Source organism: Camelina sativa, chromosome 11 (assembly GCF_030686135.1).
Source record: "Camelina sativa cultivar CO46 ecotype springtype chromosome 11, ASM3068613v1".
In the NCBI taxonomy this organism is placed as follows: domain Eukaryota; kingdom Viridiplantae; phylum Streptophyta; class Magnoliopsida; order Brassicales; family Brassicaceae; genus Camelina; species Camelina sativa.
This window is the reverse complement of record NC_141890.1, coordinates 38,322,896-38,350,595: the sequence shown is the minus strand read 5'-3', so window position 1 is coordinate 38,350,595 and position 27,700 is coordinate 38,322,896. Positions and strand designations below refer to the sequence as shown.

Here is a 27,700-nt window from a genome sequence, read left to right as displayed (position 1 = left end):
CATGGTGTCTATTTTCAAAAATATCCTTTTTTAATATATAAAATGACTAAATTCAAAACCCTAAGCTCCAAATATTAAATCCTACCCCTTAAAAACTATACCCCTAAATATAAAAATAGAGAATCCAAACCTAAAAAAAAGTTATAAAAATTAATTTAACATATTGTAATTGTGTAAAAAATGGCAAAAATGAAAATGTTCAAAAAAGGTATATCAAAAGAGGCATTTCTAATTTTCGGCATTAATTTTTTTCTCTCTCAATGGCGACTGCGATTGCGATTTTTAGGGTTTTGGCTTGAGATGGTTATAGAGGACAACGATGAGGGAGGAATGAGAGAAGGTCTCTCGGTTGCTCTTAGTGATTGTCGAATTAGGGAATGGATTGGTTTTCCATCCCTGTATCTAGATAGACGAGATCATTTCTCTCAGATCCGGCCCCATGTGGGGGATCTTCGATTTATTGGGTTTCTATGTTAAGGGTTCAGAGAGCTTCGCGGGGAAAAGATTCACGGGCCCATGGTGATGGGTGTTTGTTTATGCAATTCGCATTTATAACTGATCGAATCGGCGTTGATGGTTGATTGGATTTGTGGTTTCCATTTCTGGGTGTTTGGGGTGATACGAATCTCCATTTGTTCTTGAGTTTTTGTGAGATCTTTGCTATAATGGATATGATTCTGTTGGCAACAGGTAATGAGATTTTCTTTCCTTGCTTTTGGTGGTTAGCTGGTATGAGAATATTCGGATATTTACTGTCACGGGGAGTTTTGGAAGGTAAGCGGATACTGTCTTTGTTCCTTCTGGGATTGGTGGTCTTGGTCTGTGGTTATATATTTAACTGGCCACGAGATTTTTTTTTTTTTTTTCATGATATATCTCTGTTCTTCCTCAATCCTTGGTGGGTTCGTCGGAATAGTATTGTCAGCGTATTCTTGCTGTTTTCTCAGAGGTTTTGTTTGCATATGTGTCTGGGATTTATCATGGCCCAAGATTTGGAAGTTGGAAGCAAAAGTTATGGGAGCGGACTTGGGTCAGGGAACATTTCAAATTAACTTTAAAGAAGAGGAGGATCTTCAGGGTGTCTTGCTCAATGGTCCTTACCATTTTGATGGTTGTATGTTCTTACTGATTTGTTGGGAACCTATAATGTCTGGTTCTTATCCCTCAGCCATCAGTTTATGGGTGAAGGTCGGAGGAATTCCTATGCATTTGTGGGAGTTGGCAAGACTTGAGGCTATAGGGAAGAAGATTGGTAAAATTAAGGAACTCGATGAGGAAACAAGATGTATTTGTGTCACGGTAAATGGATTCAATCCTTTGCTTTTCAACTTGGTGGTCCCCTTTGATACAGGTGATGATGTGTTGGTCACTATAGAGTATGAGAAGCTGTCAGGCTTTTGTAAACATTGTCTCAGATTAGCACATGATATGTTGGTCTGTCCGGAGCTGAAGAATGGTCCTGCGGGTCGGGAGATTGTGGCCCATGGGGATAAGAGGGGGGGGGGGTACAAAGGCAATAGGTTCTGGCTCAATAGGGTCCTGCTCAGCATGATGGTGGGTGGGAGAAACCAAAGAATCATGTTAAACGGGCATTGGATTTCCAATATGAGCAATCCAATGAGGGGAGACATCCTCAGTTTCGCGGTGGTGAGTCTACTTCTCCGGGTTTTCCTCTTCATGTGAGGAATCAAGGTCATGTTTGGGGACAAAAGTTAAGATATCAGGGCAGTGGGTCGGGAACTGATATGGGATATGTTCCTTCTGATACGCAGATGGCTGGAGGCGACATGGTGGACTCTAGTACGGGTTTACCACCACATAGGAAGGGAATTAGGCCAGTGTGGCCGAAACCAATGTATACGGTTAAGCAAGCTTCTAGTGAGAAAAAATCTCAACGTATTGTTCACGGTGGTGCTTTGTCTGGGGTGGCCGAGGATATTTCAATGGAGGTGTCAGTGGAGAATGGTTCAGGGGGAGGGAAGAGGATCTAGAGGAACCGGTTTTTAATGAAAGTACTGATGACTTATTAGAGGATGGTGAATTTGATGATGCTGATAATCCGGATGATTCACAGCAAGAATTAGAGTTAGCTATCATTGATGGTACTGAGTTGGGTGTAAATGCGGATGGTAATACTATCCAAGGTACTCTTGTTTCTGATTCTTTAAATTTTAGTTTGAATGCTATGAATACCGCTATGAAGTATGTTTCTTTGGGAATACTGATTAGTGGTGTGGTTAAAGGGGGTAGTCCCTTGGGTAGGAAAGGTCTTAATAGTTTGCAGAAATTTGTATTGCCTCTGGTTTCACCTGGGAAACGTCTCTTAGCTAAAGCATTGTCACTCAAATCTGCACGCAAGGGAAATAAATCAGTGACGGTGGGGAATCAAGGTCAAAAGACAAAAGATGGTATTCCTGTGGGCGGAAGAAGTCGTCTTCTTAAGAAGGGCATGGTGGCGCTCTCGAAACCACCGGCTCAAACGTGAAGATTTTAAACTGGAGCTGTCAGGGCATTGGGGCAGACCTGACAGAAAATTATTTGGGTGATCTGTGGAAAAAGCATCGACCAGACATTTTATTTTTATCAGAAACAAAAAAATGTTTTTCTTATTTAAAAAAATTTCAGAATAACTTTGGTTATAATAAATTGTGTACTGTTGAACCCCGCGGATCTAGTGGTAGTTTAGCTTTATTTTTTATGGATAAAATAAAACTTTCAATTCTTTTTGATAGTGATCGTATTATTGATACACAAGGTTTAATTGGACAACAAGTGGTTTTTATGTCTTTTGTTTATGGCGACCGTGTTCCTCAACATCGGGAAAAGGTTTGGGATAGGTTAACAGATATTGGGTCTTTCCGCGTTGATCCCTGGTTTTTGATCGGCGATTTTAACGAATTGGTGAGGAATCATGAGAAAAAGGGTGGTGCTTTGCGCCCTGCTTCTTCTTTTGCACCTTTTATTTCAATGCTTCGCCATTGCGGGATGCTCAAATTTCTTTGTTATGGAGAACAATTATCCTGGAGAGGTAATAGATGTAATAATCAGGTGGTTCGTTGTCGGTTAGATCGTGTAGTGGGTAATGAGGATTGGCATGGGCTTTATCTGAATTCGAGGTAGACTATTTGGAGATGATTGGTTCTGATCATTGTCCAATTTTAGCAACTTGTCTAAAAAAAATAGGAGAAGGCATAGACAGTTCCGATTTGATAACGCTGGTTAGGTAAGGAGGGTATTTTAGGTGCGGTCGAGTCAGGGTGGAATAGGACAGGGAATTTTTGGACACCGGGTTTTGTGGATAAGATAAAGAATTGTAGGAACTCGATTTCTTGGTGGCGGAAGTATAATATAAGTTCTGGTCCCTCACTTATTTCTTTCTTGAAGGAGGCTTTGTACGAGGCGAAGATGGATGATTCGATTTCTCAGGCGGAGATTCGGGGTATGGAGAGGAAATTAAAAGAGGCGTGTATAGTGATGAGGAAATATACTGGCAACAAAAAAGCAGGAAATTCTGGTTAAGGGTGGGGACAAAAATACTAAATATTTCCAAGCCTCTACTAAGCAAAGGCGGGTGAGAAATAGGATTACTGGTTTATTTGATGTCGATGATGTCTGGAACGATTCACCTTTGGGCATGGAACAGATTGTTACAAAATACTTTGAGGATCTTTTTAAGAAGTCGGATGGTAGGGGCATTTCAGAGATACTACAGAAGTGGAAGGATTGGAGAATTGAGAAAAAAGTGTTTTCCATCACATTAGACAATGCTACTAACAATGACACAACACAAGAGATTCTGAAATCTCAGCTTATGTTGCGGTATGATTTGTTGTGTGGAGGAGACTATTTTCATGTGCGATACACAGCACATATCCTAAACATCATTGTTCAGATTGGCCTGAAAGATATAGATGATACATTGGAAAAGATCAGAGAGAGTATCAAATATGTTCAAGCTTCTGAAAAACGTGAGATATTGTTTTCAAAATGTGTTGAAGTTGTTGGTCTACAGTTGAAAGCGGGGTTGATTATGGATGTGAAAACTAGATGGAACTCAACATACAAGATGTTTGATAGGGCTCTCAAGTATCGAGCTGCCTTTGGTAATCTCAAAGTCATTGATGGGAAAAACTACAAGTTTCACCCTACAGAAGCTGAATGGCACCGATTGAAGCAGATTTGTGAGTTTTTGGAGCCTTTTGATGAAATCACTAATCTGATCTCATGTTCAACATATCCAACTTCAAACTTGTATTTCATGCAAGTTTGGAAGATCAACAATTGGTTGATATCGAATTCACAGAATCAAGATGAAGTCATCAGAAGTATGATTGTCCCAATGAGAGAAAGGTTTGATAAATATTGGGAAGAGGTTAGTGATGTCTTTGCAATGACTACAATGTTTGATCCAAAGTTGAAGCTAACAATGGTAAATTATTGTTTTGGAAAGAACGACAAGGGTTCTGCTCAGAGCAAGATTAAACATTTGCATGGTAAGCTTACTACTCTTTTTGGATCTTATGAGAATAAATCCATTTTCACATCATCTTCTACAGAGACACGTGAAACTAATCAGAAAACTGATGAGAATGAAGGAAAAAAAGGGAGTTTTGGCAACTATGATGTAAGTTCTCAGTCTCTTATGATATTGGTTTTTAAGTTCTGTTTTGAGAAATGTGTATAGATGTCTAGACTTTTTTCAGGTTTAGTTATAGTTTCTTTTTGTTTTGTACATTTGCAGTTTTTTTTAAAAAATGTTTTGGGTCTTGTTTTATACATTTGCATGATTTTATAAACTTCCGCAAACAAACTGTTGTTACTAGTGGAAAGTCTTCTTTGGAAATGTATCTAGATGATCCACCGATAGATATAATTGAGTATGAGAGTTTGGATATTTTAAAATATTGGAAAGATAACTCTCAACGGTATGGAGAACTGGCGTCAATGACTTGCGACCTCCTTAGTATACCAATCACAACAGTAGCATCTGAATCTTCTTTTAGTATTGGAACTCGAGTTTTGAACAAGTATAGAAGCCGTCTTCTCCCAAAAAATGTTCAAGCACTAATATGTTGCCGCAATTGGTTAAAAGGTTTTGAAGCATATGAAAATGGTAAGCAAACAATTATCATAATTTGGTATTGATTGTGTAACTTTTAAGTGACATATATTTACCTAGACCTTCTTATTACTTTGCCATATGTAGAGGAGGATGAAGAATTTGCTGAAGATGAGACACTACCTTCTTTCCAATCAGTTGTTGATGATGAAGCTTGATTTGGTTGAAGAGACATCTTAACCTTGAGACTTCTGTTTTCAGCTTTCCATTTCAATTTAATACTTTGGTTTAATGTTTCAGTTTAAGTACCTCAACTAATGCTTCAGTTTAGTACTTCTTTGATTTAAATTTCAGTTTAAACATCTTTGATCTTCTGTTTTATCTACTATAGTTAACTTTTGCTCACTTCTTTGTTCTTCAAAAAAATTTCAAGATTGGAGAAGAATCAAGTTCTTGTCCGTTTGTTCTGGAAGGCACACAAAGTCTTGGGCTCTTGCTTAAGAATCCGTGTTATTTCTCCCCAAAAACGTTTGATCTTTAGCAGGCTTAACCACACATTTAGTATCTATATTTTCATCATCTTCACTACCACTTTGCCGATAATGGTTATTGAAGTCGTTATTCTGAACCACTTGAACTTCTTCTTCAATATCACTCTCATCTTCATTTCCACATAACAAGAAATCATGAAGAAACAAATCAAATCCATACTAAGATCGAACGAGTCATCAAAGAGACAAATTCACAACAAACACATTAATAGAGATGTCAACGAAACATAACAAGACAACGCCCGCGGGCATGCCCGTTAGTCCGCAAGAATAAGCGGGGCAGGTATGGGCGGTGATTCGTTGCCCGTCGCCCGTGGCGGACCAGTCCGCAGCGGATGAGAAGAAAAGCAAGACCATCGCGGTCGGTCCATGCGGTCGCGGGCATGCCCGTTTGACATCTCTAGTAATACCGTAACAGAGCAGGTGGATGCTCCCTCACATGAAGCCATCGGCCATGGAAGTTAAGGAATTCCACACAAAGCTTGTAGTCAGTTGTACACTGGAATAGTCAGTTGTACACTGAAATAATAAACCTGACCCTAGGTTGGAAACATTAGGCAATTGGTGGTGGTCGGGGTTGTGGGTTTTACAAAGATTTTTATACAAGCTTTCAATCTGACCTTGGCAGGAATAAGTATCTAACCATCCTAAGGAGCCTTCTACTTTGCTATCATGGTGTGTGTCGCCAGCCAAAATAGGGGTAAAAGGTTCCAATAGATTTGGGTTCAATAAAACATTAGAGGGTCTAAAGAGCTTCCAAATCAAAAATGTATCAAAACCTATCAAAAACAAACTATTGGCCATGGTTCGTGAAAAGGAGTGAATAACAAACATTTACCATTGGAGATGAGGGCTGTAATCAGCTAAAGTTTGCAGGGAATGTGATAGTTTGGTTGAAAGATTGAAAGGAGGGGGGGGCGGTAATCGCATGGGTTAAGACCATAACCAGAGCCGACCATTAGCAATTGGGTTCGACTTGGAGATCTCTTCATCAGGTTAAGTGGCGGTGGTTCTGGGAGGTGAATCAGATAAGGAGAGAGATACACGCAAAACCCTTGTCTCGATGTCGCCATCCGACCAGGTTGGATTCTTTGGCCAGTTAGGTCGGAGAAACAAAGCATCAGGAGTGGGAGTTGCAGAGCGTTAAGACCGGATCTGAAGTTGGTGATTTGATGCGAAAGACTGAGATGCGGGATAACAGCCTCCAAAAGGACACTCTTCACTGGGAGCCTCAAGAAGATAGACTTGCCGAGAAGATCCACCGGCTGAGGAAAGGGAGTCTGAAGCTGAGGAAAGGGAGACTGAAGCTGAAGCAATTTAAGAGCGGAGATTTGAGATCTCAGAACTCCGATAGAACCAAGAGACGCAAAAACCAAAATTAAAAGACAGATGAAATGACAGAGAGGAAGAAACGATGTCTCAGCAATACCGACTGACGTCGACGCCGCCGGAAGTGGGAGCCTCGGGGATTGTGCCAGAGAGAGTTTGCGGCTAGGGCGATCATATAAATAGGTCCGATGGATCCCATCTATTTCTCTTAGGCCTTGACTGGATGTGGTTTTTCAAATGGTTTTTGGTTTTAGATTTTTCAAAAATCCATTTTTTAACCATTCAAGATTTTATGAAAAATAGTTTTCCTAAAAAATAGGAAATCCAGATTCTTGAAGATTATACTAATTTCTTAACAAAATCCAAAATCCCATTTTAATGAGTTTTTGAGATTTCTTCTACGAAACATTTTTTTTCTAATTTTTCATTTGTTTTTAAATTTATTTTGCAAAATTTAAAAACCAAAATCTAAAAACTAAAATCTGAAAACTAAAATCTATAATCTAAAAACTACCTAAAATCTCTCAAACATTCATGGCCTTATAGGTCTGGAAATCTTTCCTAACTCACCCAATAAGTCTTTGAAAAATGGTGGTGCTCACCGTAAGAATAGACGAGGAAGATTATTTAATCTATATTAAATAAAAGTAGGAGCTATATAAGTTTTTAAGGCTGTCACATAGGATTTTAAACAACCTATCGGGATTTACATGTCACTCGTTAATATTTTTTTTAAATTTACTGAATTTTATATATTAAGAATTATTTTAAACAACCTATCAGGATTTAACATGTCATTCATTAACATTTTTTAAAATTTTCAGAATTTTCTATATTAAAAATTTTGAGAAAAAGGAAAATTTTAAATTTAAGGAAATAAAAAAACTATGTACAACGTCCCACCTCGGCTAGAAAAGTTTTAGACAATGGTTCAGAACCACTATAAATAAGATTAATATGCTTCCAACAACGAATGAGCAGGAAAGCTTGATTTATCAGGCGTCTAAGTTTAAAAGTTTTATTCGGTTTGATCCAGTTTTTTATTTGATCAAAAAAAAACTTTAAAAAGTTTCAAAAAAATATTATAATATTTAAATTTTTTAAAATTAAATATTATAAATATTGAAACTTTTTAAAAGGTTCAAATATTATATTTCCAAACCTTTTAAAAGTTTAAAATATTACAAATATTGAAACTTCTAAAAGTCTTAGCTTTTAAAAAGTTTCAAAATATTATAACTTTTAAATTCTTAGCTTTTAAAAGGTTTTTAAAAATTGTAATTATTAAATTTTAAAATTTTAAAACATTACAAATATTGAAACCTTTAAAAGATTCAAATATTAAAAATATTTAAACTTCATAAAATATTTTAAAATATTACAATTACTTAACCTCCATAGAAATTTTAAAATATTATATCTATACTAATAAAAAGTTGAAGCTATAAACTCCTCAAAGTGTCCATATAGGATTTAAAACAACCAATAAGAATTAGATATTTCACTAATTAACATTTTTGAAAATATAGTACGTAGTAATCTATATTATTAAGATTTTTTAGAAAAAAAAAAAAAAAATCTATAGAAATAAAAGAATATGTACAACGTCCCACATCGACTAGAAAATTTTAGAAAATTACCGAGAATCATTATAAATAAAACTAATATATTTTTAACTATAAATTAGTAGGAAGCTTGATTTATGAGGTTTCCAAATTTAAAAGTTTTATTTGATTTATTTTAACAAATTAAAATTTTTAAAGATTTATATTTAAACTTTATAGAATGTTTAAAAATATTATAAATACCTCCTTGAAAAGTTTAAAATATTATAACTATTTAAACTCTATACAAAGTTAAAGTGTCATTAATATTTAACACAAAAAAAATGTTACAAATATTTAAACTATATCTAAAGTTTAAAATATTTAACCTCTATTAAAAATTTGAAAGTTTAAGAATTACTAAATATTATATATCAAAAATTTTTAAAATCTTGAAAATATCTTACTTATCTCCGTTTGTGCTTTATATCTCTTATGAGCTGTAAAACATGTTTTTGTGTATGACTTTAGATATGATTTGATATTTTTTGCAGTAAAATTTTATTTTTATGTCTAAGAAAGAAGGATTGATGTCGCAAGACCTTGATTTGATGTTATTTGAATTTAAAGAAGAAGGATCGACGAAAAAATACAAATATTGCTTTAACTATACATGTATTTATATTATTTTCTCTTCTCTGCAAGTAAGGATTTTGGTTTGAGAAGTTTCAATACGTGTGGATCTAAAACCGAATAAGTATATGGATGAAATTATCAATAATTGGGTGCATGTGTTGACTATGCTGGTCTCCATGAATTGCAGAAATTTTATGAGAAAAGAAATGATTTTGGTCTAGGAGTTTGATGGTTAACAAATTGTGTGGTAGTCTAAAAAAAGGTTTTTCAGTGGAAGAATGTGAAAAAGTTGACGAGGAAGAAGAAAAAAGAAGAAGAGTATAACGAAGAATCGGGTGGTAAAAGTAACGATGACAGTTACCATAAAATTTGACAGTAAAAATGACAATAAATAATATGAAGAATAAAAAAACATTGAATAAAAAATACGAAAACATACATGGTAGCGATCAATTAAATATGAAAATGAGATAAATTCATGATTATAAAATTGTTTCATTTTTCTGGGGGTAAAAGAATTGGTTTAGGATAAGTGAGGTCACCAGTTTGATCCGCCTCGCCTGGACATCGAGTTAAATTCATGATTTTTTTTATCAGATTTGATTTTATAGCACAAATGATTTTTATATTTTATATAATTGTGTATCTGAAATTTAATTTTTTATTTAATACTAATTTAAATTTTTTATAAGATAATATTTCATTACCTAGTATGTCATAAAAGATAAAAGAATACGAACCATATTCTATACCGTATCCACCAACTTAAAATAAGCATATTTCTAAATAATTTAAATATAAAATATAATATAAATAAATTTTATCTAGTTAAATAATTACTTTGTGACATTTTTTTCAACGTAACAAGTTAATTAGTGTGTATCTTGGATTTTCAAAGTTAGCCATTAAAAGGATTATGATACGTGTCAAATATACTGATGAGATTTTAATACGTGTCAAAATTTATTATTTTTCAAAACAGCTAATTAAGAAAATAACATTAAATCTACATAAATTTACATGTTTATATCTTAAAAAAATCCTAAATCAAAAAGGAAAATTAACAAAACTAATATATTTTCCATTTTACGCTAATTATATTATACATTTTTCTTAATTAGATTTTGACATTTATAAACAAAAAAAAATAATTCATTAAGCATGTATATTATTATTAATCAATAAATAGTGAATAACGAATTAAAAAAGAATAACATAAGGTATGTTAAAAGAATTATTCTTTTTTGAAACGTAATAGAACACCTAATTAAGAAAATAATATTATATATACATAAAAATTATGTTTGTGAAGTGACCTTAGTGCAGTGACCATCGATAAGTCCAATTGTAAAAGGCACCATCACACCAAAGATCGATTTCGCTCTCTATGAATGTAGGGATTTAGCTAATGGGCCAACCTATTGTGGCCCAAATATTGATAAACAAATTATATGTTTATATCAAAAGCTTTGATCTTTGATTTTTTGTTCCGATATAATTTTACCGATCTATTGCGTGGGTCTTTGATTTGTGCGGGTTCTTCAATGGAACCTATCAGATGGAATGAAATATAATCGAAGTGTACAAATCCCGCTAATTTATTGAGGATGGAGACACTGATGGAGGTTCCAAAACTTATTATACAGTTAGTAGTATTATAAGTTTGGAAGATTAGTCGGTGATTGATGTTTCTGGTCAAAATTTAGAGTTTTCTCTTCTGAATAATGTTGATCATTCTGGTACTGAAACAAGAGCTGTTTGAACGAGTAATTGAGAAGGGATTTTCAAATTTGGGAAGTTGGAATGGTAAACCGTTTTAAAGTTGGTTTCGAACCGGATTTATGTGGTTTTCTATCGGAGTTGGTTTGTAAATCATTTAAACCTAGATATATGGAAAAATATATGAGAACTTTTGATTCGGATAGAAATAAGTTGAGAATTTACGATTCAAAAATATTTGAGACGAGGTCATAGTTTTAAGTAGTTTTGGTACAATGCGATACTTCTAAGAAGTAAATAAGTCGTCGATCCTTAATGTGATTATGACATATGTCATGTTTTGGATTGTTTATAAAGTTATTATGTTATATTAACTTTTTCTTAGTTTCTTAACTTTTATTAGGTTGGTCATAAAATCATTGTAATAGAGTAGATAATTTTTACTGATTGTTCATCCAAAATATCTTTGGAGTAAAAAAAAATTAATGGTTAAAACAATTATGTCACAAAACAATTTTAGTAATTATAAGAACAATAATTATCCCAAAATGAAAGTAAAGCAACATAAAATTTGTTTAATTTGTTCATAAGATATTTTATAGGTGGTGATAAAGAGCATACTTTAACAATAAAATAATTTAGGTGTAAGAACATATTTTTAATGGTAAAACATAGAGTAAAATTGTACATGCTTACTAATTAGATGTTGCTTTGATGAGCTCTTTGCATGTAAAATATTTTATGACTAAGTTGTGTAACGTTTTTAAAATTTGACAATAATAATCTTCGTAATGATGAGTATTTGGCAAAAAATTTGGTGGGATATAATTTAGCTTTAAATTATTGTAATAATTGTTATAATATAATATATAAATATAAATAAGTGTATGAAGGTAAATACAAATATGATTTTTTCTCTAACTAATTTTTTTATATATTTAATTCAGGAAGTAAAATTTCTTGTTATATTTATATATATATTTTTAAGATTTAGGACTTATTTTCTTCAACAATTAACCCGCACATCATGCGGGCCTTTATCTAATATTATTTAAAACTAAATTACGTCTACATATAAAACATATATGAGAAAGAGATATTAAATTTCATTCGTAATATATGAACTTAACTCTTAACCCGGCCGTAATACATTTTAAATTTTGTTGGTATTTTTTTTCAGAACTCAAATTTGAACATCACACACTTCATTTTCAATAATTAAATTTTACTGGTAATTTGAGAATTTAAATCGTAACCTGCATTACCTTTTCAACTTTCTTTTCATTTTTAAAAAGAAAATAAAACTCAAATTTGAACATTACACATTTCATTTCCCAATACATTATTTTTTTGTTGAAATGTTAAATTTATTGATTTACAAAAAAAAAAGTTTTAGATTTTCTATTGTAGTATTTTTTTTTGTGTGTGTTAAAAGATCTATTGTAGTAATTAGCATCTATCTATAGTCTATACACATCAAATTTTAGGAGCTGCATTTGTGACCACATCCTGAACAAATCTCTTTAAATGTAAACAAACCCAAATACTACGACCTGCACATTATTTTTTATTCAAAGTACATTATGATATTACCATCCAATCTTTCCAACCTTTTTTTTTTTTTGGGTTTTATCTGTAACATCCCGGTTTTTAATTGGGAATTGGGCTGATTTGTTTTCTTTTCAAGCCCATTAAAGCCCAAGAAGAGCAAGTCACAAGGACGACAAGGGTTTATTGTGTGTAATTGTGTAAACGTGTATAAGCTTATATCGCCGTCCTTGTTCAGTAAGAGAGGAGAGTCGATGAAACACACCAGCAACTTGATCGTTGTGTCTTGGAAAGCTTAAGTTGTGTTCTTGTTGTTGGTGTTGTTGTCAGTAAGAAGGAAACGATGGAGAGACGTTGTTGTGATGATGAGTCTCATGGAGGAGAAGCATACCGTATTAGCAACAACAACCCTCCAACTGTTACATGCTGAATATCAGATTGCTGATATCTTTACCAAATCTCTTCCTCGAGAACCTTTCAACGACTTGCGATGCAAACTTGGAGTCTCCGATCCTCCGACACCAACTTTGAGGGGGTGTATTAGCAACAACAACCCTCCAACTGTTACAGAGGTTTTGCTCAGCAAAACCGGTCCAAGCCCAACACCAGTTATGGATCCTGCGAAGCCCAACAAGCTTTCAATATTGGCGCCAAAACACTGCAACAAGACCACACACACAAATGGTGTGTTCTCGACAAAAGTAACTCTGCCACACAGCTTTCTCAACAATAAATTTGGGGTTTTTGGATCTAGTGTTATCATGTGACAATAGGACACCTGTCTAGGGCATCAGTCCAAGTCCCCTCATATAAATATGAAATGTCTCTCTTGTAAAAGACCTTGAGTTGTCAAGATTAATAAAGTTCTTCTTCTCCAAGTTTTATTCTAATATCTCTTTAAGCTTTCATGGTATCAGAGCTCCATTCATGCCCTGCAGAATATTCCTGATCAGACAACCTCATTGCAGCTAAAGCTTGTGCAAAGTCGTTGTTGTAGTAGTCCTCTTCAAAACGGTGAAAACAGTTGTAAGCAGAATGTCCTGACTTTCCACATATCTGACAAGGTGGTCGATTAGACTGAAACTGTTGATGAAAGTCTCTGCCTTGTGTTGAATAACCACGACCACCTCTGTTGTGACCTCCTCTACTATGACCTCTTCCTCTGTTTGAACGACCTCCTCGAGAGTTACCACCTCGATTGCTGTAACCACCATTGTTGTTGCTTGAGTAAGAGTGTGAGTTTTCATTATTGTCGGTATAAAAGGCTTGATGAGGTGTGACTGCGGTTGCAGCTTCATATGCCTTAATCTTATCTTCAAAGTTTGTTAACTTGAAAACAACATCATCAAAACATGGACCTGGATAGGTTTCCATAGACTCTTCAATCACAGTGCAAATAGACTCATACTTACGACCTAGACCAGTCAAAACCCCAGAAATCTTCTCATGTTCTGACAAAGGAGATCTGATAGAGTCAAGTTGATCACACAGGGATTTTATTTCAGCAAGATACACAGCCATAGACTTTCCCAACTTATCTGTTGCATAAACTTTCTTCTGCAGATCTAGCTTCCTAGTGGTAGAAACACGATTGTATCGTTTGGCAAGAGAGAACCATACCTCAGAGGAAGAACGAAGACCATAGACACTTTTAAAAGCTGACTCAGAGAGAGATCCAACTAGCCAAGCCATAACAAGCTGGTCTGCGTGCATCCATCTCATGAACTCTGGATTGCTAACCTCTGCAACTCGATCTCCAGTTTGAACCATTATTGTTGGAGAAGGACGAGGTGTGGAACCAATAACGGAACCAAGAAGCATTTGACTGGATAAAAACTGCTCAAACTGCATTTTCCAGAGCAAGTAGTTGTGGTCAGTTAGCTTCAGGGTAACACACTGAGAAATAGTCACTGTCGGTGGAATTAACGTTGCTGCAGAAGGAACTGGGAAAGGCGGCATAGTAGGTTGAGGAATCGGTGGTGAGATGGTAGGTTGAGGGGTCGGTGAAGAGACTGACAGATTTAGAGGAACTGAGATTGAAGTTGAGATTTGAGATGTGATGGGTTGAGAAATTTCTGCTGCAGTTTGAGATGACATGACTGCAGCAGCTGAAACCGGTTGTGAAAACAAAGAAACTGAAGCTAAGTTTTCCATAGCTCTGATACCATGAAAGCTTAAAGAGATATTGGAATAAAACTTGGAGAAAAAGAACTTTATTAATCTTGACAACTCAAGGTCTTTTACAAGAGAGACATTTCATATTTATATGAGGGGACTTGGACTGATGCCCTAGACAGGTGTCCTATTGGCACATGATAACACTAGATCCAAAAACCCCAAATTTATTGTTGAGAAAGCTGTGTGGCAGAGTTCCTTTTGTCGAGAACACACCATTTGTGTGTGTGGTCCTGTTGCAGTGTTTTGGCGCCAATATTGAAGGCTTGTTGGGCTTCGCAGGATCCATAACTGGTGTTGGGTTTGGACCGGTTTTGCTGAGCAAAACCTCTGTACTTTTCAACAAAGGATACCTTCATTTACAAGAAAAAAATACCCTCTGACCAAGTTTCTACTTATTGGAGTTTGATCCACGAAGAAAAAAAGGAAAACTTAAAAAAAGAATTTTTAAATCGAATTAAGGTTTTAGATAAGGAATGGTCTGTTGAAAATATACTGGAAAAAACGACTCGATTTTGTTATAACGAAGCTAAAAAAGAATATTTACCTAAAAATTATGATCCATTTTTGCATGGAATCTCTCGGGGAAGAATAAAAAAATTACCTCGATTCAAAATCATAACCGAAACATATAGAAAAAATAATATAGGAGGATCCTGGATAAACAAGATTCATGGTCTACTTATGAAAATTAATTATCACAAATTTGAGCAAACAATAGAAAATTTTAATAGAAAATCTTTGTCAATAGAGAAAAAACTTTCTTTTTTTCAGAACCCCAACAAGAAGAAAAAATTCATTCACATTCAGAAGAAGAAATAAAAATTAAATTTTTATTTGATATCGTTAGAAATGATAGTAACGACCAAACGCTTATAAATTTCTTTTATTAATTTCCATGAAATCCATTAAAAATTTCCTCGATGGTCATACAAATTAATAAGTGAGTTGTAAGAATTGGAAGGCGAAAATGAAGAAAATGTACCAATGGAGCCTGGAATTCGGTCAAGAAAAGCAAAATGTGTAGTGGTTTTTACTGATAAAGAGCCACATGACGAGATTTATGCTAATCTCAAAGATAATCAAAATTCTAATCAAAAAAATGAAATGGCTTTGATCCGTTATTCACAACAATCTGATTTTCGTCGAGAGATAATTAAAGGATCCATGCGTTCCTAAAGGCGTAAAACAGTTATTTGGCAATTTTTTCAAGTAAAAGTACATTCCCCATTTTTTTTTGATCAAATAGATAAACTTTTTTTTCATTTGATATATGGGGGCTAAATAATTTTTTTTTTTAAATGTCATGTGGAAAACGAACAAAAAAAATTTTGATCAAAAAAAAGAAGAACAATTAAAAATAGAAGAAAAAAACGGATAGAAATTGCAGAAACTTGGGATACCTTCCTACTTGCTCAAATAATAAGAGGTTCTCTCTTAGTAACTCAATCGATTCTTAGAAAATATATTATATTACCTTAATTGATAATAATTAAAAATAGCGCCCGTATGTTATTATTTCAATTTCCCGAGTGGTCCGAGGATTTAAAGGATTGGAAACGTGAAATGCATGTTAATGCACTTATAATGTGGTTCAACTATCCGAAACAGAATTTCCAAGAAACTGGTTAACGGATGGTATTCAGATAAAAATCCTATTTCCTTTTTATCTTAAACCTTGGCATAAATCTAAATTTAAAGCATCTCAGAAGGCTCGTCTAAAAAAACAAAAGACAAAGGAGAAAAAAATGATTTTTGTTTCTTAACAGTTTGGGGAATGGAAACCGAACTACCGTTTGGTTCTGCCCAAAGAAAGCCTTCTTTTTTTGAACCTATTTCTAAAGAATTAAAAAAAAGAATCAAAAAATTCAAAACGAAGTCTTTGGTTGTTTTAAGGATTTTCAAAGAAAGAGCAACCATTTTCCTAAAAGTCGCAAAAGAAATTAAAAATTGGATTCTCAAAAATTTTATTTTTATAAAAGGAAAGATAAAAGACCTTTCAAAACGAAATCTAATTTCATTATTTGGCCCGAGAGAAATATATGAATTAAATGAAACTAAAAAAGATTCAATAATAAGTAATCAGATGATTCATGAACTATCTGTTCAAAATAAATCCACGGGGTGGGCAAATGCTTCACTTAGCGAAAGCAAAATAAAAAAATTTGATTGATAGAATAAAGACAATCAGAAATCAAACAGAAGAATTTCCAAAGAAAAACAAAACTTAACTAATAGTTGTACCAAACTGCGTTATGAATCTAAAATAATTGAGTCATCAAAAAATTTTTGGCAGACATTCAAAAGAAAAAATACCCGATTAATTCGTAAATTCATTTTTTTAAAAAATTTTGCATCGAACAACTATCTATAGCTATTTTTCTATGTATCATTAATATTCAAAGAATTACTACACAACTTTTTTTGAATCAACAAAAACGATTCATGATAAATATATTTACATGAATAAAGAAAATGGAGAAAACAAAAAAAAACTATTTATTTTATTTCGACTATAAAAAATTTAATATCCAATAAACAAAATAAACAAAAGATGAGTTATGACCTATGCTCTTTATCACAAGCATATGTATTTTACAAATTATCACAAATAAAAGTTTGTAACTTTTCTAAATTAAAGGCTGTTCTTGAATATAACATATGCATAACATCCTTTTTTGTTAAGAATAAAATGAAGATTTTTTTTCAAGAACAAGGAATCTTTCATTATGAATTGAAAAATAAAACCATTTTTAATTCCGAAGTAAATCAATGGAAAAACTGGTTACGAAGTCATTATCAATACAATTTACCCGAGATTGCATGGGCTAGATTAGTAACCCAAAATTGGAAAAAGAAAAAAAAAAGACTCTCTAGTTCTAAACCCAAGTTTAACCAAAGAGGATTCATATGAAAAAAAGAAATTTGATAATTACAAAAAACAAAATTTTTTTGAGGCCGACTCATTATTAAATCCAAAACATAATTTAAAAAAAGATTATATATATAATCTTTTTTGCTATAAATCTATTCATTCTACAGAAATTTTTTTTGACATGTCTATCGGGATTACCTTAGATAATTGTTTAGTCTCTTCTTGTTTAGAAAAATATAATATTCGGGGTATGGGGAAAATTCGGTATAGAAAATATTTGGATTGGAGAATTCTTAACTTCGGGTTTACAAAAAAAGTAAATATTGCGCCCTGGGTTGATACTAAGAGTAAAAAAAAAATCTATTAATACTAAAGTTCAGAATTATCCAAAAATTGATAAAAAAAAATAAGACGGATGTTTTTTGATTGGATGGGAATGAATGAAGAAATATTAAATCGTCGTATAACAAATTTTGAATTTTTTTTTCTTTCCGGAATTTTTCTTATTTTCTAGTACATATAAAATGAAACCGTGGGTCATACCAATCAAATTACTTCTTTTAAATTTTAATGAAAACTTAAATGTTAATAAAAAGATCACTCGAAAGAAAAAAAGGTTTTATACCATCAAATGAAAAAAAATCCCCACGAGTTTATAATCTGAATAAGGAAGAAAAAGAATCGGCCGGTGAATTAGAGCTTGAAACAGATAAAGACAAAAAAAGAAATCCCGAATTAGCTATATTAAACCAAGAAAAAAATATTGAAGAAAATTTTGCAGAATCAACGATAAAAAAACGTAAAAATAAAAAACAATATAAAAGCAATACAGAAGTGGAACTTGATTTATTTCTCACAAGATCGCGTTTTCAATTGCGATGGAATGGTTTTTTTAATCAAAAAATTCTCAATAATGTAAAAGTATACTGTCTCTTGGTTAGACTAAACAATCCAAACGAAATAGCGATATCGTTTATTAAAAGAGGTGAGATGCGCCTAGACATTCTAATGATGGAGAAAATTTTCACTTTTGCAAAATTAATGAAAAAAGGAATATTGATTATTGAACCTGTCCGTTTGTCTGTACAAAACGACAGACAACTTATTATATACAGAACCATAGGTATTTCATTGGTTCATAAAAAAAACAAAAAATAAGTAAAAGATATAAAAAAAAAGCTATATTGATAAAAAAAAATGAAAAATCCATTACAAAATATCAAAACAAAACTGTAAATAGAAAAAAAACTAATTATGATTTCTTTGTCCCTGAAAATATTCTATCCCCTAAACGACGTAGAGAATTTCGAATTCTAATTTGTTTCAACTTAAAAAAAAAACTGCGAGGGATAGAAATTCAAGATTTAATAAGAATATTCAAAACTTGACCATAGTTTTGCATAACAAGAAAGATCTTGATAAGGATAAAAAAACCTAATTAATTTAAAATCCTTTCTTTGGCCCAAATTTAGATTAGAAGATTTAGCTTGTATGAATCGCTATTGGTTTAATACTACTAATAGAAATCGTTTCAGTATGATAAGAATACGCATGTATACGCGATTTCCGATTCATTAATGATAGAGACTTTTTACTATATATAATAAGTTACGGTATCTAAAAACAACTATATGCACAAATAGGAGGGATTCTTTTAAATTCCATCTTTATACATGAGATTAATTTAATTAATCACATGGATACCAATTAGAGCGGATCCATAAAAAAATTAATAGAATCCTCCTTTTTGAGATCTAAATTTAGATTTTTTTTATAATTATAATATAAAATGAAGAATTAAGAAGTTGATAATTAAATTCAGATCCTTGTACAAAAAAACTACCATTATTATTACTGATCAGTAAAATTCATATCTTTCAATTCATATTAAAAGGGGAAGGATTTCTTTTTATAATAAAAAATACATTCATTTCATTTGAAGAACAAAAAGAAGCTGAATTTCTACAGGAGGTTTTTGTAATATACGTTCTACAGGAGGTTTTTGTACTTTTCTTGGAACAAACATCATATCTTGGTCTGCAAAATGTCACCCTACAGTCTCCAAGTCCTCAACTGAAGCTGAATACAGAACCATGTCGTTTGCTGCATCTGAACTAAAGTGGATTACTGCATTACTTAACTCACTTGGTGTAGATCAGCAGGACACTCCCGAGTTATACTGTGATAACCTCTCAGGTTTATCTCACTGCCAATCCAGCTTTACATGCCAGGTCTAAACACTTTGATGTGGATTTTCACTATGTTCGTGAAAGGGTTGCGCAAGATGTCTTGGTGGTTAAACATATTCATGATGAATATCAGATTGCTGATATCTTTACCAAATCTCTTCCTCGAGAACCTTTCAACGACTTGCGATGCAAACTTGGAGTCTCCGATCCTCCGACACCAACTTTGAGGGGGTGTATTAGCAACAACAACCCTCCAACTGTTACAGAGGTTTTGCTCAGCAAAACCGGTCCAAACCCAACACCAGTTATGGATCCTGCGAAGCTCAACAAGCCTTCAATATTGGCGCCAAAACACTGCAACAGGACCACACACACAAATGGTGTGTTCTCGACAAAAGGAACTCTGCCACACAGCTTTCTCAACAATAAATTTGGGGTTTTTGGATCTAGTGTTATCATGTGCCAATAGGACATCTGTCTAGGGCATCAGTCCAAGTCCCCTCATATAAATATGAAATGTCTCTCTTGTAAAAGACCTTGAGTTGTCAAGATTAATAAAGTTTTTCTTCTCCAAGTTTTATTCTAATATCTCTTTAAGCTTTCATACCGTACGGACCCGTAGTTCTCATTGGCCACCGTCGGTCACCACCGTTGATTACTCTGCCATTTTGTGTCACCGAAGATGTCAGCCGCGGTCACCGGAGCAGTCGAAGCCATTGGTTAGGCCGTTATGGGTAAGAAAACCCTAGATTATTTTCTAACTTGAGGAATAAGTTTCTATCGTCTGATGGATATGTTGCTTTGTTGTTGTTTGATTGGTGAGAGATGAGGACGTGACAACCGTGGGCTTGAAGCTTTGTGGATCGGCGTTGCTGATCCGTCATGAGTCGTTGAGTGTAAACGCCGAGTAAGGTAAACGGCGAAACTCTTTCTCGTGTGTGTCGTTGTGTTGTGTTGCATTGATTATTGAACCGAGAAGCTTAACCAACTAAACCAGAGACCTTAATTAAAGTACAGAGCTGAACGTAATGGTTGTGAAGGGCGTTGACTTGTGTTGATCGTTAACGTGTAGTGGTGATGGTTTCTCTGGTTGGTTTAGCATTATTATTGAACCGAATCATGGGCACGTGAAATGAAGTTGTGGTAGATTAAATTAATAGATTTTGATCTAATTAATTTATTTGTGGAGATGCCAAAATCAATTTGAATGGAGATTATGGATTGGGTTGGTTTAATGGATTAAATCAAGGATAATGATTTTTGTATATTATTAGGAAACTAATATTTGACCGGTAACTTTAAACCATTGCAGACCGAGGTTGTTTTTAAAGCGGGATTTGTTGTTGCAAATGCTAAACCGAGGATTCGATTCATGTGGCTAAGGTGAGGACTAGTTGGTATCTTCTACATATTCAAATATGTTTGGATAGTTGCTTAGGCTAGAGTTAAGCTGAGTATACCTACGAGTTGCATATATTTTAAGTAACCGTATTTGTTTGTTGAGTGTATTAATATTTATAAGTATATAAATATATTTTCATAAAGTATAAGAAAGAGAACTAGTATCTTAGAGTTGGATATTGAACTAAAATGGATATTTTATGCGTGTTGTTTGATGATTGCGTGAATGCATGTTTTGTTGTGGTAAAATAAGTGCTTGTGTGTGAGGAGATTGGTGCCAAGGGCACGTAGATGCGGGTGAGCCGCAGAGAGTCCTGCAAGGAGAATTTCTTGTAGTTGTGTGGTGGTCTACGGGCGCGGAATGCGGGTAGATCAGGATGGCTGATGAGCCAACATGTGTGCAATGCTAGGAACAAGTGCAAGAGGCGCTTGGGGTCCGTAAGCATGAGCACGAGTGATTGATGCTAGGATGAAGTGCAAGAGGCATGGAGGTTTCGTAAGCATGGTGCATGAAGAAGTGCGAAAGCATGAGGGATCTGATAATGCACGAGGATAGCGTGTGTTGACACGTTGTATCCGACCCGTCTTTAGGGAGGTTATGGGACGTAGTTCCATTTGTGTGATGTGTGTGTATGTTTGTGTGTTACAGGTGATACTAAGATTTTTGTATGTCCTTCCTAGCAGGTTCAATTAACCTTATGTGTTGTAGTACTTAAGGTGTCAATCCAAATGGGATGATGCTAGTCACTCAAGATGCAATCAAGAAGTCACAAGTTAACCCAATTCAGAAAAGAATGTTTTTCTAACAATCCTAGAATGGTCAAAATACAAAACGGAAATGAGTCACAGAACTAGAAACGAAAATGTATGAAAAGAAGCGAAAATGAATAAAAACATAAACGAGTCTAAGCATGAACTAAAAAGGCAAGAAACGAAATAGTCTCAGGAGTGTAATGAAAATCAGAAAGAAAGAGGTCCTAAGGATGGGAGTAATTAATGTCGGTGGAGTATCCTAGTCTATAGAATATTTAATGTGCCACAAGCAAACCATCCCTAAACAATGAACATCACTTCTTAGCTAATCCAATCTCTTGACAGAAGCTACTCAAACTCAACCACTTCCAAACCTAGCTCTCGCTAGAGAAACATGATCAGGCATGGCATGAAAAACAAGTTCATTCACGTCAACAAACATCCTAGACAACTAATCTCTTAGGCTAGGAACGTAAGTCTCTGGCACTAGTTGGTCAGACATTTCATCGAACACCTTTTGGGTGCGGAAATGTCTAAAACCCAGTTCCAATTGATCAGAGAGAAACTAGTATTTCTAACTCTAGTCCAGAAGGAAATTGTACAATCAAAGCTTAAACACTCTACATCCTAAGATCCTCCTCCTAATCTATCTCATCCTCAAGAACTACCACACTACTCAGATCCGGAACTCATCACCAAAGATACAAATCCAGAAAACATTGAAACAAGCATTATTAGGTAGATAAAAATAAGATGAACAACTTGTAGAAGAAATCAAATGAAAATACTGAATAAACTCAAACGTGTCGGATGACAAGTCTCGGAACGTTTTTTGGTGGCTAGGTTAACCTTAAGGAAAAGAAACAATACGGGATAAAAGATAAGATATCTCCGCAAAGACTCAACAAAACGTATTTATAGTAAAAAAACGTGTGAATCCCTAAAACTGAAAACGACAAGATAGAACATCGGTTCGGGAATCTCCTGAAGCGTGTAAGATGGAGCACCTTCCTGACATGCGCGATTTGGTCGGTGTGCAACCAGTAGCTCGATTGGCGATTCAAGAATGGCTCGAGTGATGTGTTCCCGACTAGTGACCTGAGAATGGCTCGGGTGATGCGTTCCCGACTGGTGACCTGAGAGTGGCTCGGATGATGCGTTCCCGACTGGTGACCTGAGAATGGCTCGGGTGATGCGTTCCCGACTGGTGACCTGAGAATGGCTCGTGTGATGCGTTCCCGACTGGTGACCTGAGAATGGCTCGGATGATGCGTTCCCGACTGGTGACCTGAGAATGGCTCGTGTGATGCGTTCCCGACTGGTGACCTGAGAATGGCTCGATTGAGTGTTCCCGACTGGGTACTTGAGAGTGGCTCGATTGAGTGTTCCCGACTAGTGACTTCAGAGTGGCTCGATTGAGTGGCTGAGAGTGGCTCGATTGCGTGGCTCGATTGCGTGTATGAGAGTCTGCGTTTCTTACGTCTCCTAGACACCTGAAATACTCCGAAATGCACAATGTATGCAAGGATGATGCAAAAACTTCCTAAACATGCAAAGTGTATAAAAAAGGTTATAAAATGATGCAAAACGACCAGTTATCCTAGCTAAATGTATGACAAATGCATGCTAAGGAGATGCAAAATATAGACATGATTTTCTTGGAGAAGAAATTTATCCAACCTCTGTCTTGCTTTTCTTGGAGAAGAAATTTTAACTTTATCCTGGAGCGGCATGATTTGCCCTCTCATCTCCTCCAACATGGCTGTTAACTCCGTCATTGTATCCCTTAAAATCTTGGTTGTTTGGGGTTCAGACAAACTGTCAAGCGCAGGAGGACTTGTCTCTTGCGGTTGGTGATTAGGAAGTAGGTCTCGACGCTTAGGGAGGGTAACGACTGCACTCGAGTTGGAGAATGGTCGAGTGACACTTTGAGTTTTCTCTTTGGTTACCAAAACCTCTATTTCTGCCTCATTCACATCCTCAAAGATGTCTAACCCAGATTTATGATCTTTCTCTTCAATCACGAAAATCTGTCCATCAATAGTTGGTTTCTTCTTAGAATCCTTGATATCAAACTTCATCTTGAAGTTTTTACCCAGATTGAGATCAATCATCCCTTTCTTGACATCAATGACTGCTCCAGCTGTAGCTAAGAAAGGTCTTCCCAGGATTAGTGGATCTTTAGGCTCTTCATCCATTTCCAGCACCACAAAGTCAGTAGGAATCTCAGCTTGTCCAATTTTGATGGGCAGGTTCTCTAGTAGACCATGAGGCAGTCTAGTAGTCTTATCAACCAATAATAAGTGGAGGTTGCATGACTTGTATTTGTTGAATCCTAGCCTCTGAGCTACAGAGAGTGGCATGAGGCTAACTGAAGCACCAAGGTCACATAGGCACTTTGTGAAGGCCAATGGACCGAGAGAACAAGGCAACGTGAAAGAACCAGGGTCCTCTAGCTTCTTTGGGATAATCATCTTCTGAATAACAGCCTTGCATTCATGAATAACCCCAACTACAACATGCACAACCCTCTCATCTTCCAGAGCCTTAGCTTGAGCTCCTTTAGCTTTCTCCTCCTTCTCTTTGGTCCTTTCTATTACCAAATCAGTTAAAAACTTTTGATATTGAGGCACAAATGCAAATGCATCAAGCAAATGCATCAAGCAAAGGCATCCTAAGTTCAATCTCCTTGACTTGTTTTTCGAACAGAGCTTTATACTTCTCAGTAAGCTGCTTCTTAAACCTCACTGGAAATGGTAGAGGTGGCTTGTATGGTGGAGGAATACATCTCACAGGTTTATCCTTGGGAGCAGCGGGTTCTTTAGTAGCTTCAGGATCAGATTGCTTGGCTGACTTAATTGGATCCTTGAGCACCTCGATAGGATCCTTTATCTGAACTTCATCTTGAAGAAAATCCTCCCCATCTAAACTCTCAGTGTCCTCAGTGAGCTGTACATCTACAACTTGGGTGGTGATGGCATGGATAGTAGCATAGTCCTTAGGGTTTTGAACTGCTTTTCCAGGTAGTTGGCCAGTTGTTGAGGTAGAAGTAGAAACAGTCTTGTCTTCCATATACTTCATCTTGGAGTTAAGAGTTTCAAACTTGACATTCAGATCATTGTAAGAACATTCCATCCGCTGACTGAGTTCAGCAAACTTCTTAGCAGTATCCAGAGAACCACTAGCTTGACCTTGAAGAAGTTGTTGCATCATGTGCTTCATTTCTTGATCTGGAGCTTGAGTAGCTTGAACTTGTTGAGGTGAAAATCCTCGTGGTGGTCCGGAAGGAGCGTGATAACCTTGCTGGAACTTTTGCTTAGGCACGAATCCTTGATTGTAAGGAACAAAAGGTTTTTGTGGACCTTGTTGTTTCTGTTGAGGAGGGTACACCTGATCTTGTGGATTTGCAACATTGGTGCTTCGGTAAGACAAATTGGGGTTCGTCTTGTATGGGTTATAACCCTTGTTGTATCCACCTTGATTCTTGACGTAGTTGATTTCTTCAAACTGCTCACCCTTCCCATCCTGAACTTGAAAAGAGTCATCCTCAGATATGAAATGGACAGCCTGCTGCTGACTTAGCAAGAGGCGGTCAAGCTTGTCATTTACATTCTTAAGGTCCCTCTTGTACTTCTCCTCAGACCCAGCATCACCTCTAACCGTGCGGTCGTAGTCTTCATTGTAGTTACCGTTAGACTGGGCGAGATTCTCAACCAGTTGCCATCCTTCATCAACGTCTTTGTTCAGGAAATTACCGTTAGAAGCGGTGTTAAGCAGCATACGTATCTTTGGTAGTACACCACGGTAGAGAGTGCTCAGCAGTGACTCGTTGCTGAAACCATGGTGTGGACATTGGTTGTAGTAACCCTTGAAACGCTCCCAGGCTTCACAAAATGATTCTGAGCTCTTCTGAGTAAAGCTAGAAATCTCATTCCTGAGACGGGCTGTTCTGGAGTTGGAGAAGAACTTGGCCAAGAATGCTTTCTTGCAACCATCCCAAGTTGTGATTGATCCCTTGGGAAGGTTTTTCTCCCATTGATGAGCTTTGTCTCCCAGGGAGAGCGGGAAGAGGCGCAACTTGAAACCATCCTCACTCACGCCGTTGATCTTGGTGAGACTACACAGACGGTCGAACTCGTCCAAATGGTCCAGTGGATCCTCCATAGGCAACCCATGAAACTTGTTCCCCTGGATCATGGAGATCAGACTGCCTTTGATTTCGAAGTTGTTGTTCTGCACGGCAGGAGGGACGATACCAGCACGCTGAGTATAAGTATTCGGTGCATCCCCAGCACTAATGTTTCACGGTCTCAGATTTGGTTCATTCTGGTGTTCCATATTGACTGGTGCTGGATGATCAGTGAGTTGATGAGCTTGTTGTGGTTGTTGTAACCGATTAATGTCGTCGATAACTGGAAAGAGATTCTGATGCCCTCTTGATCTGGTGTGCATGCAAGGTTAACAGGTTCCTGAGATACAAAACAAACAAGCAGACAACCAAAACAAGTCAGTACTCGGAGTGATAAGTGTAATAGAACTTAATCTTGCAAAACTTGAAATCTTAAATGTAGCAAAACGAATCCCAAATGGCAACGACGCCAAATTGATACTAAGATTTTTGTATGTCCTTCATAGCAGGTTCAATTAACCTTATGTGTTGTAGTACTTAAGGTGTCAATCCAAATGGGATGATGCTAGTCACTCAAGATGCAATCAAGAAGTCACAAGTTAACCCAATTCAAAAAAAAGTGTTTTTCTAACAATCCTAGAATGGTCAAAATACAAAACGGAAATGAGTCTTAGAACTAGAAACGAAAATGTATGACAAGAAGCGAAAATGAATAAAAACATAAACGAGTCTAAGCATGAACTAAAAAGGCAAGAAACCAAATAGTCTCAGGAATGTAATGAAAATCAGAAAGAAAGAGGTCCTAAGGATGGGAGTAATTGATGTCGGTGGAGTATCCTAGTCTATAAAGTATTTAACGTGACACAAGCAAACCATCCCTAAACAATGAACATCACTTCTTAGCTAATCCAATCTCTTGACAAAAGCTACTCAAACTCAACCACTTCCAAACCTAGCTCTCGCTAGAGAAACATGATCAAGCATGGCATGAAAAACAAGTTCATTCACGTCAACAAACATCCTAGACAACTAATCTCTTAGGCTAGGAACGTAAGTCTCTGGCAATAGTTGGTCAGACATTTCATCGAACACCTTTTGGGTGCGGAAATGTCTAAAACCCAGATCCAATTGATCAGAGAGAAACTAGTATTTCTAACTCTAGTCCAGAAGGGAATTGTACAATCAAAGCTTAAACCCTCTACATCCTAAGATCCTCCTCCTAATCTATCCCATCCTCAAGAACTACCACACTACTCAGATCCGGAACTCATCACCAAAGATACAAATCCAGAAAACATTGAAACAAGCATTATTAGGTAGATAAAAATAAGATGAACAACTTGTAGAAGAAATCAAATGAAAATACTGAATAAACTCAAAGTTGTTGGATTACAAGTCTCGGAACGTTTTTTGGTGGCTAGGTTAACCTTAAGGAAAATAAACAATACGGGATAAAAGATAAGATGTCTCCGCAAAGACTCAACAAAACGTATTTATAGTATAAAAAAACGTGTGAATCCTTAAAACTTAAAACGACAAGATAGAACGTCGGTTCGGAAATCTCCTGAAGCGTGTAAGATGTAGCACCTTCCTGACATGCGAGATTTGGTCGGTGTGCAACCAGTGGCTCAATTGGCGATTCAAGAATGGCTCGAGTGATGTGTTCCCGACTAGTGACCTGAGAATGGCTCGGGTGATGCGTTCCCGACTGGTGACCTGAGAGTGGCTCGGATGATGCGTTCCCGACTGGTGACCTGAGAATGGCTCGGGTGATGCGTTCCCGACTGGTGAC

General features: G+C 35.7%; 1 protein-coding gene and 1 non-coding gene across 2 annotated transcripts; both read left to right on the top strand.

The window, feature by feature from the left end:
• The first annotated feature begins 4,077 nt into the window (after positions 1-4,077).
• LOC147935126 (zinc finger BED domain-containing protein DAYSLEEPER-like) lies at positions 4,078-5,277 on the top strand. Its single transcript, XM_087472867.1, has 3 exons — positions 4,078-4,622; positions 4,784-5,113; positions 5,207-5,277. The coding sequence occupies exons 1-3, from the start codon at positions 4,259-4,261 to the stop codon at positions 5,275-5,277; spliced, it is 765 nt and encodes a 254-aa protein (XP_087328993.1). The 5' UTR covers positions 4,078-4,258.
• Positions 5,278-25,614: 20,337 nt separating this feature from the next.
• Positions 25,615-25,721, top strand: LOC147935125 (small nucleolar RNA R71). Its single transcript, XR_015573269.1, has one exon. It is a non-coding gene; the product is annotated as a small nucleolar RNA R71 (small nucleolar RNA).
• Positions 25,722-27,700: the final 1,979 nt, after the last annotated feature.

Bases quoted from the DNA above. Each gene is read 5' to 3' on its own strand.
- LOC147935126 (XM_087472867.1), top strand. From the start codon at position 4,259: ATGCAAGTTTGGAAGATCAACAATTGGTTGATATCGAATTCACAGAAT. The intron at 4,623-4,783 runs ATGTAAGTTCTC...TTATACATTTGC, and splicing joins AGGGAGTTTTGGCAACTATG to ATGATTTTATAAACTTCCGC. The intron at 5,114-5,206 runs GTAAGCAAACAA...TGCCATATGTAG, and splicing joins TTTTGAAGCATATGAAAATG to AGGAGGATGAAGAATTTGCT.